The sequence below is a fragment of the Sminthopsis crassicaudata genome, chromosome 5 (genome assembly GCF_048593235.1).
Source record: "Sminthopsis crassicaudata isolate SCR6 chromosome 5, ASM4859323v1, whole genome shotgun sequence".
Taxonomy (NCBI): domain Eukaryota; kingdom Metazoa; phylum Chordata; class Mammalia; order Dasyuromorphia; family Dasyuridae; genus Sminthopsis; species Sminthopsis crassicaudata.
Window position 1 is genome coordinate 296,565,028 of NC_133621.1, and position 13,895 is coordinate 296,578,922.

The 13,895-nt window shown below is 48.5% G+C and overlaps 1 protein-coding gene across 5 annotated transcripts in view; it reads left to right on the forward strand.

The window, feature by feature from the left end:
• The first annotated feature begins 3,400 nt into the window (after nucleotides 1-3,400).
• HMGXB4 (HMG-box containing 4) overlaps nucleotides 3,401-13,895 on the forward strand; it is a 31,018-nt gene continuing 20,523 nt past the window's right edge. The window contains exons 1-6 of one of the 5 annotated variants that reach the window (XM_074271523.1): nucleotides 3,428-3,529; nucleotides 10,787-10,883; nucleotides 11,516-11,664; nucleotides 11,878-11,956; nucleotides 12,038-12,152; nucleotides 12,717-13,702. In XM_074271523.1, the coding sequence (XP_074127624.1) occupies nucleotides 12,791-13,702 (912 nt within the window). In that variant the 5' untranslated portion in view covers nucleotides 3,428-3,529; nucleotides 10,787-10,883; nucleotides 11,516-11,664; ... (1 more) ...; nucleotides 12,038-12,152; nucleotides 12,717-12,790. Of the gene's footprint in view, nucleotides 3,530-10,745; nucleotides 10,884-11,515; nucleotides 11,665-11,877; nucleotides 11,957-12,037; nucleotides 12,153-12,716; nucleotides 13,703-13,895 lie in introns of those variants that run through there. The other 4 variants (XM_074271524.1, XM_074271519.1, XM_074271521.1 and 1 more) reach the window with 4 other exon arrangements.

Consider the following 13,895-nt stretch of genomic DNA (forward strand, 5'->3'; position numbering starts at 1 on the left):
TGGTGCTAATATAAAATGGATGTCTTAATAGTCAATCAGCATCTAGTAAGCACCTACTGTGTGCTGTGTCAGGGCTCCAAAGAAAAATAAAAGACATTCTTCTAAGGAGCTCACAGCCTAAGATTAGGTGGTGAGCTCCCCATCACCAGAGGCTAAATTATTGTAGATGTTGAAGAGGAAATTCTCATTGTAGAACTATGCCTAATGCCTTCTGAGAACCCTCTCAATTCTAAGATTCAGTCAAGTCCTGATTCTATCAACTCAATTCAACTTAACAAGTATTTATTTGGATGTTCACTATATACATTGGAGACATAGGGGATAGAATCTGTTATACGCTATGTGAGTGAGAACTAATGAAAAAATACACTCTTGTCATTACAAAAAAAAAAAGTTGGAGGCTTTATTTTTAGGACTGGTCCTATAAATTTATTGGCAAAGCACATCTTTGCCAATAAAGAGGGTATATTGCTAAATTGAGAGTTGGCAAAATAGCATCTACCAACACGGAGGAGCTATTTGTGGTCTGTAGCCAAAGAGAGCAGGTGGGGGCACTAGGTAGTGCCACAGTGCACAGAAGCCAGAAAGCCCTGAATTCATACTCAACATCACAAGCATCCTAGCCGTGTGATCCTGGGCAAGGCACTTCACCTTAATTGCCTCAGTTTCCTCATCTGTAATCACTCTCTATCCACTTCTCCATACTATACTATCTTTCATGACTAAAAAAAATTTGGGAGAGAGGACACTAGCCCCTAGGGATGAGGGAAATCGCTTCAGTTACGGCTTCAGCGGAGGCATGAGACATGGCAGTTGTCAGAACACTGAGTTTGAATCCCAATCTTGGGCACAATAAATGGACGACTCTGGGCAAGTTTAAATAACCTTTCTATGCTTCAAAGGCTGGCTAAGGCCCCTCCAGCTCTCAATCAGGATATTACAATAAGGTGATGGCACGTCTATGAACTGTGTTGAGATCCTCGATCTGCTTGCTGCTTACCAGCTGGTTAATTCTGGAAGGAGGAAGGGGATAAGAAACATACATTTCTTTTTCCATTTAATAGTATTTTTTTTCAATTACATGTAAAAATAGTATTCAACATCCTTCTTTGTAACAGTTTGAGTTCTGAAGTTTTTTTTTTCCTTCCTTCCTTCCCCAAAACAACAAATAATCTGATATCACTTATAATATACAGTCAGATTAAACATTTCCATATTCATCGTGTTGTGAAAGAAGAGTTGGAATAAAAGGGAAAAACCATTTTTTAGAAGTTAAAATAGACTGCTTCTATCTGCTCTCAGACTCCTTCTCCGGATGTCGATAGCATTTTCCATCATGAGTCCTTTGGAATCGTGTTTGGAAATCTCCTGGATCGTTGTATTGCTGAGAGCAGTCATTCACAGTTGATCATTATATAATGTTGCTGTTACTGTATACAATGTTCTTCTGGCTCTGCTCTTTCCACTCAGCATGAGTTCATTAAGTCCAGGTTTTCTGAAATTGTCCTGTCCGTACATTTCCAATGTATTCTATTACATTCATGTACCACAGCCTCTTTGGCCGTTCCCCCATGGATGGGTATCCCGCGTTCTGTTTCCACTTCTTCTGCTATAGTTTTGAACATGCAGGTCCCTTTTCTATGATTCCTTTAGGATACAGGCCTAATACTAGTATTGCTGGATCAAAAGACGCGCAGTTTGAGAGCCCTTTGGGCATAGCTCCAAATTGCTCTCCAGCATGGTTGGATCAGTTCACAACTCCACCAACAATGTATTAGTGTTCTAATTTTCCCACTCTTCTCCACCATTTATCGTTCTCCTTTTCTATTAGCTAATCTGATAGGGGTGGGATGATTTAATCTACAATTCTCTAATCAATAGTGATTTAGTGCATTTTTTCATACGATAATAACTGATGTCTTTATCTGAAAACTTCTTGTCTATATCCTTTGATCATTTATCACTTGGAAAATGACTTGTATTCTTATACATTTGACTCGGTTCTCAAGAAATGGGGCCTTTAACAGAAGTACTGACTGCAAAATCGCAGCTTTCCGGGGCCGCTAGGTGGCGCAGTGGATGGAGCACCAGCCCTGAATTCAGGAGGACCCGAGTGCAAATCTAATCTCAGACACTTCCTAGCTGAGTGACTGTGGGCAAGTCACTTCACCCCAGCCTCAGGGGGGGGGGGAAATAATTCCAACTTTTTGCTTTCCTTCTGATCTTGTTTGCATTGAATTTGTGCAAAACTTTTTTAAATTGCTGTAATCAAAAATATCCAGATCTAGGTAAATTGTCACTTTTATTTTAGCTCCAACCCCCCATTATCAGCTTTCCCCGTGTTTCGCTCTGGCTTTCTTTGTGTGGAAAGTGTTGGTGATGGTGTTCATCCACTTCCCGGGTTTTCCTTGCCAGGTAAACTCCCTAAGACTTTATACAGCCTGCAGTTATTTTTTTCTTCACTTTTTTTTTATTTTGTTTTTTATTAATTTTTATAACATTTTGACAGTACATATGCATAGGTATTTTTTTTTTTACATTATCCCTTGTACCCCCTTCTGTTCCGAGTTTTCCCCTCCCTCCCTCCACCCCCTCCCCTAGATGGCAGGCATTCCCACACATATTCAATATCTTATAGTGTGTCCTAGGCCTGCAGTTACTTTAAATGAAGCTCGTTTCTCTCGCTGCTGGGCTTTGTAAATAACATAGAAAGGCTGGTTTTATCCGTAACTTTGCTAAAGTTGTTCCTTGTTTCCCGCTTGTTTTTTTTAAGTGACTCTCTCAATACGCCGCAGTATCATCTGCAAAGAGCGATGGTTCTGTTTTCTCATTCCTACTCTCACCCTCCGATTTTCCTTCTCTTATTACGAAAGGGGATCAGGACGCTATGGAACAGTGGCGACGATGGACGCCCTGTTTTCCCCGTGCAGGCGCCGGGCTGAGTTCTATCCCCGCTTTGGGACCGGTCCTCTGGGGCCTCAGTTTCCCCACCTGTAAGATCGGGGGTGAGGACAGCGCTCTCTGCCTAGGTCGCTACCAGGGGAACAGACACTATCACTAGAATACCCTGCAGTCCTCCCGGCGCTGCGCTAACGCCAGGCGCAGTTTGGATCGTTATTGTTACAACGCTCCAGGGGGCCGGCGCGCAGGTGGAGCAGGTAGCGCAGGCGGCGCAGGTAGCGCGCGCGCCGGGCAGGGGCTGAGGCGCTAGCGGGAGCCGGAGCGGGAGCGGGAGCCGGAGCGGGAGCGGGAGCCGGAGCCGGAGCCGGAGCGGGAGCGGGAGCCGGAGCCGGAGCCGGAGCCGGAGCAGGAGCCCGGCAGGTATTCGATGCGCTCGGCGCTCCTCCCCTCTCTCTCTTCCCTCCTCCTTTCCCCGGCCCGCTCCCCCGCCCCTCGGGCCCGGCCGGCAGCCGCGGTGAAGGCGCTCGGCGCTCGGCTGCGGCGGCCTGGCGGCTCTCAGCTCTTCTCTCCCTCTCAAGATGGCGGCGGTCGGCGGCGCTGAGGCGGGAGCCGGGCCCGCGGAGTGAAGGTAGCGGCGAGCAGCGACCCCGCCCAATTCGGCCGGCCGGGACCCCCGGGCGCCCGCCGCCCCCGCCCCGCGCCCCGCCGCCGCCCCGGGCCCGCGCCGCCGGCCCCGGGCCGCCTCCCCGCGCCGCGCGGCCTAGGCCCTGGGCCCGAGCCGGGGGCTAGAGTGGCGGCCGCGGCCCGGAGCGAAGCGGCGGCCCGGGACGGCCGGAGTGGGGCCGACGGGGGCGGGACGCGTTCAAACAGAGAAGGCGGGAAAGTGGCGGCGGGGGCCAGGGGCAGGCGCGCGCGCGCGGGGGCGCGCGAGGCCAGGGCAGCCCCGCCCCCCGCGCCTGCCCAGTGCCCGCCCCCGCCGCGGGGGGCGCCCTGGAGGCCACGGGCGCTAGCACGGGAGCCTGAGCCGGGCGGGAATGGGGAGCCGGCCGGCGGGAACGGGGGTCGGGGGGCGCGGGAACCGAGGGTGCAGTGCAGGGAGGTCGGAGCACCCCGGGACTCGGAACTGAGAGCACGGAGGCGCTTTGCGCCGTCCGGCCCGAGCCCTGCCCGTGTTACAGACGGGGAAACTGAGGCACGGGGCAGGCAGAGAGAGCAGAATGCACTTGTGACCCCAGGAACGCGGTCACCCAGCCTGCAGCGTGGGAGAGCCCAGCGGCCCAACCTCTCCTACCCCCCCCCATTTTTACAGATTGGTAAACTGAGGCACAGAAAAGGCTCCGCAGCCTCCCGATCTCACCTTCCCATTTAACACTGAGGAGGCGGAGGCCCCGGAGCGGAGATTTGCGTTAGGAAGCACCAGAGTGATCTTGCAGGAAACTGAGGCTGGGAAAAGGGGAGGAGCGGGGGATGATGGGGAGCCCCGAGTCTTCCAGTCCGGAGAATCACGGAGCCAGACTCGGAACTGGAAACCCTGCGGCCCCTCCCTCCCGGGGGCACTTGGGACGGGCGAGGGGCCCACGATTAGAGCTGGAGGGACTGTGGGGCCCTGGGCCTGTCCTCCAGGCCGGCGGTGGGAGCCGAGGCCAGGCAGCAGGCGGGGCCCTGTCAGAGCCCCAGGCTTCCCCCAGGCTGCAGGACCTCCAGAACTCAGGCCTCCTCAGCCCCATTCTAGAGTCAGCTGGGGGAGCGGCGTGCCCAGGCCTGCTTGTCAGGCGGGCAGAGGGGCCGGGCACTGACCGCAGGGCCGGGGTGCTGCTCCCAGCTGGGCCAGCCCTGCCCTTCTGTCTGTGGGAACGCGGCTCACGGGCTCCCAGTGCCTATTGTGTCCTAAGTACTGCAGATCCCGAGACAAAGGCTGGGCCCAGAGGAGGGACAGTGCTGGGGGGCCCAGGCCAGGCTGTCCGAGAGCGGGAGAGGGGGCCGCAGTCTGGTCCCCAGGCTGAGCGCCAGAGGGGCCCAAGAGGCAATACATGGACTGGCTAGCTCAACAGGCATTTATTAAGCACCCACTGTATGCAGAGCTGTATTCTAAGTGCTATCAGAGAGGGGAAGGAACCAGAAGCCGGAGATTTTCATTCCCAGGGCTCCTGCAGGGCTCAGAGTTAGAGCTGGAAAGGTCCTAATGGAGGTAACCTGGTCCTACGCTGCAGTTTTACAGACGGGGAGGAAAGGGGCTTCCCCGAGAGCCCCGCTCCAGTTCCATGAGTTCTAGGAAGCCTCCTTAGGGAGACCACACGCTGCCGGGGCTTTCCAGGGGGACAGTCTGGGGTCCTGGGCTCTGGGACGCTGCGGCAGTCCTCGCCAAGGTGGGATCGCGCCCTCCCCCCCCCAGTGGGACTCGGATGGTGATGCACAACGAAGGCGTCAGGAGCCCAAGAGAACCAGGACAGTCCCTTTGGCGCCCCAGTGCTAGCCTTGTCTCCAGAGCCGGAGCTAGAGGGAACTTAGAGGTCAGGATCCCCTTCACTTGGGGCACCCCAAGGGTGAGGCAGCCATTTGGGCCTGATGTGCCCAGGGCCTAACAGCTCCTGGCGCACGTGTGATGCCTGACAAAGGCTTCTGAGATTAAGCAGGCAGCAGGCTCTGAATCCCCAACTTTCCATTTAATCGGCTGCTTCCCTGGGTCATTTGGGAGCTGTGTTTTCAGCCTGAGGAGGCCACAAAGTATAGGGGAAAAGACTGATTTGGGAGCCAGCGGCTCTGGGTTTGAATCCTGCTACTTCATAGCCACCAGATTCTGAGATTGGAAGGGAGTTGGGAGGAAGGGGGGTTTCAGGAGGCCAGCTGCTGAGGGAGGACTGGCAGTCCAGCTAGGGCTCAAGACACCCAGTCAGGAAGACTGCCCCAGGAGGCCATTCTTACTCTGGACAGCCGGGATACTAGTAAGCCCTTGTACGCTCGAGCCTTCCTTGGGTCTTTGACCTCATGAATCCCTCTGGGCCCTTCCACTATATCTCTTGTATTTTGATACAGAACCAGGAGGACGTCCTCAGAGCAGTTCTTAACCATTTTTGTAGCATCAAGCCCTCTAAAAGTTTGGTTGTACTTTGTTCCTCTTAAAATAACATATTTAAATGCATAAAATAGGAAGCCATTATAGTGAATGAAACCGATTATCTGATACAAAGATGTCATGTTTTTTCCCATCCAAGTTTCTGAAACTCTTGAAATCCAACCGCCACTTAGACTAGTTAGAGCAACTTCATTCACTGGAGCCTCACATTTTACAGATCGAAAGTAAGATGTACAAAAAAAAAAGAAAAAGAAAATGATGTAGCTCAGACATAGAGAGATTAAGTAGTAGATCTGGGATTTGAGGGCTTCTAACTCCAAATCTCACGCAGCACACTTGGTCAGGTCATCTTCTGCTCTTGATTTCTTCATCTGTAAAATGCAAGGGACTGGGATGGAGAAATTAGCACACATTGATTAAATGCCTGCTACAGGGAAGGCAGCTCTGCTGGGCTGATGGGAGAAAAGATAGAGCAAAAGAAAAACCGCAGGTGATGTGTGCTAGGAAAGTTTGCCGAGGGAAGGGACTCCGGCTGAGCTCTTACAATCCTTAGTAGCTCCAGATTCTGTGATTAAGAATTGATGCATTAATTATAAATTGGAATGTAAGGAAGTGCTTCTTCACCCAAGTTCCATGAACTTTTTAAAATTATGTTTTGATTGCTTTTTCGATGTAACTTTTGTAATACTATGTTTGTTTTATTTTGTGCATCTAAAAATCATTGTTGAGAAGTGCTCCATAAAAGTTTCACCAGAAAGGGCAGCTAGGTGGCGCAGTGGATAGAGCACCAGCCCTGAATTCAGGAGGACCCGAGTTCAAATCTGGTCTTAGACACTTAACACTTCCTGGCTGTCACTTAACCCTAGGAAACCCCAGGAAAAAAAAAAAAAAAAAAGTTTCATCAGATCACCAAAGGGGTCCACCCAAGGGGACAAAGGGGCAAGTCAAGCTGATATCTAAATTGAGGAGGTTGGACTAGGTGATTTCTGAGCTCTCTCCCAAATCTGCTGTGCTTTGATCCCTAAAGAGAAGAATTAAAGGGCTCTCTTCATTCCCTTGTCTTCACCCTTTGCCAATCGTGTGCTGGTTTGGCAAGGGGCACAATGGTGGCCTCAAGTATTTGTCCAAATTGTGGATTTTGTGCGTATTTTCTTCTACGGTGTACTTTGAATGTGCTTCACTTACGGGGTTGCCTGTTTGCAGGACAGGAATCGTGCTTTAATTTACTCTCACAGAATATAATATCACATTGCATGGTATTATATGCTCTGAGGGAAAAGATTCATATTCCTACCTTCTGTTGGGCAAGCTGGTCACAGCTGATTTCACAGTCATTTTACAGCTCAAGAAATAAAACTTACCTGAACATAAAATCTATTTATTAGGCAAAATTTGCATCAATGGAGGGTTTTTGGCCTTGTTTTCAAATGAACTATTGCCATCAATTCTCATTTCTCTTACTGTTGAGTTGTTGGTACTAGCTGTGCCTCTTTCTGGGGACAAAGACATCTGTCCCTATCCCAACTTGTCTGTAGCTCCGAAACTTGCAGAGCTGGTAGGGGCTGGGAGTGCTGCAGAGATCCTGGGGGAAGGCAGTGGAGCCTGGCTGAAGGCTGGAACTCTGTGCTGGAAGGAGAAGAACCTGGGACAGAAGTGAGAAGATGCCCCTTGAAGTCATTGGAGAGGTACACCCAAGAGCTAACAGAGACTCTGGACATGCTGGAAGAACCATCTGTAGCTGCATTGATCCCTGCTCACATCCTCGAAAAGACGAGCTTGGGAAGAAAATGCGGAAGTTTGGAAGACAGCATCTTGATTCTCAGCAATTCCTGGATCTCACTTAAAATGCCCAATTTATAGATTTTACTTTGTTCTTTTCCCATAATCAATTAGAACCCCAGGAAGAAAAGGCTTCTTAATGTTATCTGGGACTTAATTTTTTTTTTTAATCAAATTTTGAGACTTTTAGCATTGTTAAGTCTAGGTTTTTCATTTACATGTACTATCAAATTTTTACTTAAAGTATATCATATCAAATAGCCCCCTTTCCATATCTTGTATACAAATGTCAAACTTCCTAAACATTTTTCAGAATTGTCTCTTTGGGTGTTTAAAGTGCTTCTCACTCCTCTAGAGCCTCAGCTTTTCTGCTGTCTTAAGGTTCAGTTGTATTTTCTTAGCCTCCAGAAGTTGATCTTCATCTCCAAGTTTAAGAAATTCCCAGATTATATATAGGTTTATCTTAATAAGCTTATCGACCATTAGTTTAATTAACCCCCCTCCGCCCCGTTTTCTGATAGGAAAGACAAAACTAATCTTTTGAGCATTTTTCTTGAATTAGTAATCCTCAACATCTGTCCCCCCACCCTGAGTTTACCTCCCTATATTTATCATAAAATCCAAGCCCTGTTAAGAGACTCATTATATTAATTGGTCATAAATTGACTAGACTCTACTTTTCTTTAACACTGATCTCTAAGACTTATTCACCGTCCCACCACTACCTCCATCTCTTCTTTCTTGCAGTCAGCAAACAGAGCCAACAGCTGCATCCTAGATTAATATGTTGTTTTTTAAAAACCATAGGAATGAATTTCTCAACATTATAGCTAAAACAGTCTGGTGAATATCTCACTGTAGATTTCCAAATTCAGCCTATATACTTTTTTATTTAAAGAGATGTCAGTCACCTCAGCATCTTTTTCTAATTTATTAGATGACAACTACGTGTTAAGAAAACATCTCGCAGTAGAATTCCTAGTAACAGTATACAAAGTAATCTCTTTTCACCTCCTCTGGGATGAATATCTCCTTGTTGATCTGTTTCTCATCCTGAGCAATTTTTCAACTCCATTGGCAATTTTAAGAAATGCTCCTTTTATAGGCCAACTAAATCATCCCCACCCTGTTCTTTCTTAGGCTTTTGTCAAATGTTCTGGTTCCCACTGTGGAACCTGTTATATAGCCTTTTGATGTACAGATGAAGTTTGGAGTGTGATTTCTAGGCTCAATCTTTGTCCTGGCTTTTAATATTTATAAGAGGAGCCTTTTTTTCTTCTTTACACATCAGTGACTATATTTAATGGCATTGAATATTTCATGACTGTTTTCCTGTTCATTTTCTTCACTTTTACTTAGTTGGAAGAAATTGACTCGTAGGCACTTAGCAGCTCTGACTTCTCAAATTGCTGGGATTTTTGGCAGTGGAAAACTCTCTCAGGAAAATGATATATTTCTGACAAGTTCCTTACCTCGAGACATATAGTATTAATAAAATAACTTTAAATTTTTTTGAGGAATAAAGAGAAACTCTATCTTTCGTTACTCCATTGATGCCGTCATTAGTCGGATGGAAAGGAAAAGAACTCAGGGCCTGTTTTAGAACTGGGTATCCAGTATTAGCTTCAGGGAGATAGGTAACATTGCACGTGTGACTTACTTTTCCCTGTGTCCCCTCAGTCCTTTCTCCAAAGTAACAGTTCTCCTTCACAATGATAAGAAGGAGAGGCCAGTAATTCCTACTGTCAGGTTTTTCCGATTTCTCTGGCCTCCATCAAGTCTCCTTACAAAGCAGAAAGACAGCAGAGATCTTTTTAAATTATTTGTTGACAAAGTTCTCCCCATCTCTGCATCATTTAAATCTAATGACAGAGAAAAGGATTATGTGTATATGTTTATGTACATATACATATAGATGACATTTTCATTCCTCTTTTTAATCGTTACCCCCTACATTATGTTTCCTTGATGAGTATTCTCTAGTGAAGCATCTTAAAATTTCTAAATCTTTGCAATGAACGTGAAATATATTTTAAGTAACTGCTAAGCCAAGATAAAGATCTAAATTATTTACTGATTTCATGAGAAATTTTCAAATATACCTCATGTGTAGGGGTAAATAGCATATAAGGTAAATATATTGAATATCTAGACCATTTGGAATCCCCTGCAAAGATATGTGCATTGCTCTCTTGTGATGTGTCATGTACCTTAAGATATTTGATAAACTTCAATTTCTTCTGCACTTAATAAATTAACAGGGCCATCTTTGATGTTTTGTTTTGTTTTTTTAAAAAGAATTTATAAACTGGAATCCTAGCAGATCTTTTTCATTTAATTTGGAAGTATTTGTAATCCTTCAAGTTACTATGAATGCATGACCATCCGATTGAAATTCATTGATATTCAGGAAAAATAACATCCTTTTTCCCTTTTTCCTGAAATAATCCAGTTAGAAATCATTTCACTAGTGCTGAGAGATACTGTTGAGCCATTTAGTATGTCACTCCCTTTGCCAACTATTTTGATAAATTCCTTAACTTGCCAAAATCCTTTTATAAAAATCCTGAGCTCTAAGGTAATAGCCACCTGTCTATTGAAATTGTAATACAATAGATTCCCCTCTGTTGCCATTTCAAGCAATGTAAGATCTTCTTACACTCTTTTGTATGTACAGCGTAATGTGTTGTCTGACAGCCTTCCCGATCTCTGGAGCCCGTGGCCAGGAATGAACCCAGCCACTTGCCTTAGGTCTTTTTACCCTGCTCAGTTGTACCAGGTCCTCTTGACAGGCCTTTTTTGGCATAAGGATTTATACTTTCAAGAAGCACAACTTCAGATTATGAATCCAAGCCACATTGTTAGGTCTGGTGCACCTTCTGCAAGCTGAACCCCTCTAGATTTGCAGGGAATGTAAGGAGGTGTTTCTCGCTGCCCTTTCCTTCAGTGGATGACTACTCATTTCCATCTGGAAGCCTCCTTGGCCTCCACAGTGATTCCCTCACAGGAAGGTTTTCATTCTTTGTTTCTCAGGCCTGGTCCTGTAGCCGGGAAGGAGTCTGGAAACGGCGCCCCATTCTCAGGTCCTGCAGGACGGCCATGGCTTATGATGACTCCAGGAAGAAAGAAGGTATGAGCCCTTAATCTGAGAAGCGTTCCAGAGGGGGTGCCCTCTTCTGTCCCCGCGGGCCATGGAGTGAGAGGCCAGGACTGAAAATCACAGCCTGCTCTCTCCTAGGATGGTACAGAGCACAGTCCTTAGGATGCCCAGTCTCTACAGCATTCCCAGGCTGGGTGCGTGGAAGTGAAAAAGCAATACAGGGAGGGCCAGCATGAGAGCACGGACATTAGCTTCTGTTTTCCTGGGCTGAGCCCCTGCAGCACTCTTGGACCTTGCCAGCTCCATAGAGCAAGAGATTGGGGATAGGAAGCACAGTTTGGCCTCCCCCAGAGAAGCAGAGCACACTAATGGTTCCTCTTCGGGGCCTGCCCTTTGCAGTGCTCTTGACCACTGCCCAATTGAGAACTGAGAACGAGAGGCCCCCACCCAAGGGTGGGCATTAGGTGTCTGTGCACCCTCACGTGTTGGTTCTGGGCCGCCACCTGGGGACGAAGAAGTCGTCTCCTCCCCTTGGATCCAGGCCCTTTACTCTGGTGGAGTTATCCACTGTTGCTGTCATGAAGCAGAGAGACTGCTGCGGTGACTAAGGGATTTATCAGACGTTCTTGTTTTTCTCCCTCCGATGCTCGCGTGGCTTTCAGATTGCTTTGATGGTGACCAGAGTTTGGAGGACATAGGACTGGCGCCTGGCCGGAGCCAACGAGAGAAGAAGCGTTCTTACAAGGATCTTTTAAGGGAAGAAGAAGAGATTGCCGCTCAGGTCAGGAAGTCCTCCAAGAAGAGGCTGAAGGTAAGCCACTGGTCATCCAGCATGGGGCGGTTGAGTCCTCTCTCTCACGAGTGGCAGAGAGAGCCTCTCTCCCGGGGTTTGTGTTTTTCTTTTTTGGTGTTGTGTTTGTTTCTAAAGGTGTGAATTGACAGGGAGCAAAGCATGGTTTCTGAAGGGTTCTTTACTTGCCTCCTTGAACAGCCGTCAATTTCTATTCCTCTCCCTTGGTTCTAGGAGAGAGATCTCTTCTCCCTGGGCACGGACACGCACAAGAGGAGGAGGAAGCATTCCTCCGGCGAGTCCTGCTATGGAGGTGAGGACAGGAGCGGGACCGCAGGAGTCGGGGCGAGGGAAAGGGCTCCAGATGTTGCTGACTCAGTGGCCTATTTAACAGGACAGTGGTTCTTGTTCTGATTGCCGATAAACCAGTGTGAAGGAGGAGAGAGGTGGAGGGCTGGGATTGTGGAGGATTCAGCATAGAAGAACAGTCTTCATTTGTGATACACCAGGTACCAGGTTCCCTGTCCCTCCCCACCATCCACTTGTCTTCTGCCCATTCCTCTCTAGCACCCCCTTTGCCACATGTGGTTCTCATGCCCTCTGGCCTGCACCTGTGGGTCACTTCTCCCTCTTCTGGAGCATAACTGCATAGCCACTCCTGACTAAGACCAGTTTTTCTTGGCCATGTAATAAGCACAGCTGAAGAGACTAACCCTTTTCCCCAGTGGGTTTGGCCTGGACACAAAGCCAGACGATAACTCTGAATTCTAAATTATAACCTACCTTAATCCCACAGCTCTGTTCCATCCTCTGGGGTGTGCTCTGTTTGGTTGCCTGCGAAGACTCCTGAGTGGCCCACTGCCTCCCAGGTCCTGAGGCGAGCCGTCTCGCCGAGCCAGGATGTGCACGGGCATTCACTTCTGAGTGCTGCAAACCATGTAGAGGGTCACCCCTCTCCCCTTCCTGTTGGCCTCTTTCTTCCTCCTGCTGGTGGGGTATCTGGTGAGAAGGGGAAGCACTTTAGACGGTGCCTCCTACCATTCTGAAACTGTCTTCCTTTTGATGATTTTCAGATCTTTCACCTTTGGAGTCGTCACAGAAGAAAAAGAAGAAGGTGGTACCAAGTCCCCCGCCCTCCGATACAGCCATGGACCTGCTGAAGGCCATCACATCCCCCCTTGCAACAGGTTCCAAGCCCCCCAGAAAGACTGGGGAGAAATCCTCGTTTTCTTCCTTTAGCTCCTCAAGCTATTCAGAAAGCAAAAAGGAGCAGCACCCCAGAAAAAAGGGGAGCAGTGGCAGTGGTGGGGAGCTCTCCCTTGAGGACGGTGGCTTCCATAAGGCCAAAAAAATGAAGCCGCTTTATGTGAATACGGAGACCTTGACCTTGCGAGAGCCAGATGGCTTAAAAATGAAACTTATTCTCTCACCCAAAGAGAAGGAAGGCAGGACAGGTGATGAGGAGCCTTTTCAGAATCCCCCTCCACAAGGGACCATGAAAAAGTCCTCCAAGAAATCAGCTCGAGATGAGCAGGGCACTTTCCTCCTTGGGCACGAACTGCAGAGTTTCCTAAAAACGGCCAGGAAGAAGCACAAGCCGGCCCCGGACCAGCACCCCTCTCCTGGCCCAGAGGGCTTCTCCTCCGATGCCTCCATCTTTTCGGAAGCACATGGCACTGACTATGAGCTCTCCAGCCTCGAGCCTGCTCTGGAGTCGGGTTCATCCTCAGGGGCTGAGCTAGAGGCAGGTGAACTGGTGATTGATGACTCTTACCGGGAGATCAAGAAGAAGAAGAAAAGCAAGAAGAGCAAGAAGAAGAAGGACAAGGAGAGGCACAAGGAGAAGCGGCATTCCAAGTCCAAGAAGAGCCCTGGGCCCTCTGCTGGGACTGTAGGGGAAGTCACCGGGGCGAGCCCTGGGCCCCTGCCCCCAGCAAGCACACCTTTCCCGGCAGCCACTCCTCCACCCCCACCACCAGTCTTCCATCCTGATGGGCAGAGCGAGAAGAAGAAGAGGAAAGAGGAGAAGGAGAAGGAGAAGGCAGAGAAAACAGAAAAGGTAAAGAATTGGTCAGCTGGGGGGGGAGGGGTGTGTGAGAAAAACCTGAGGCAATCAGGGCCAAGGAGTTCCCTTAATTACTTTCCCGTGTTCTTTCACCACATCCCCATTCATCCAGTGCCAAGGAGGGTTTCCAGTCTCGGTAGTGTGGGTATGAGGAGAGCAGTGTCCAAACAGGGACGCCTTTTAGAGG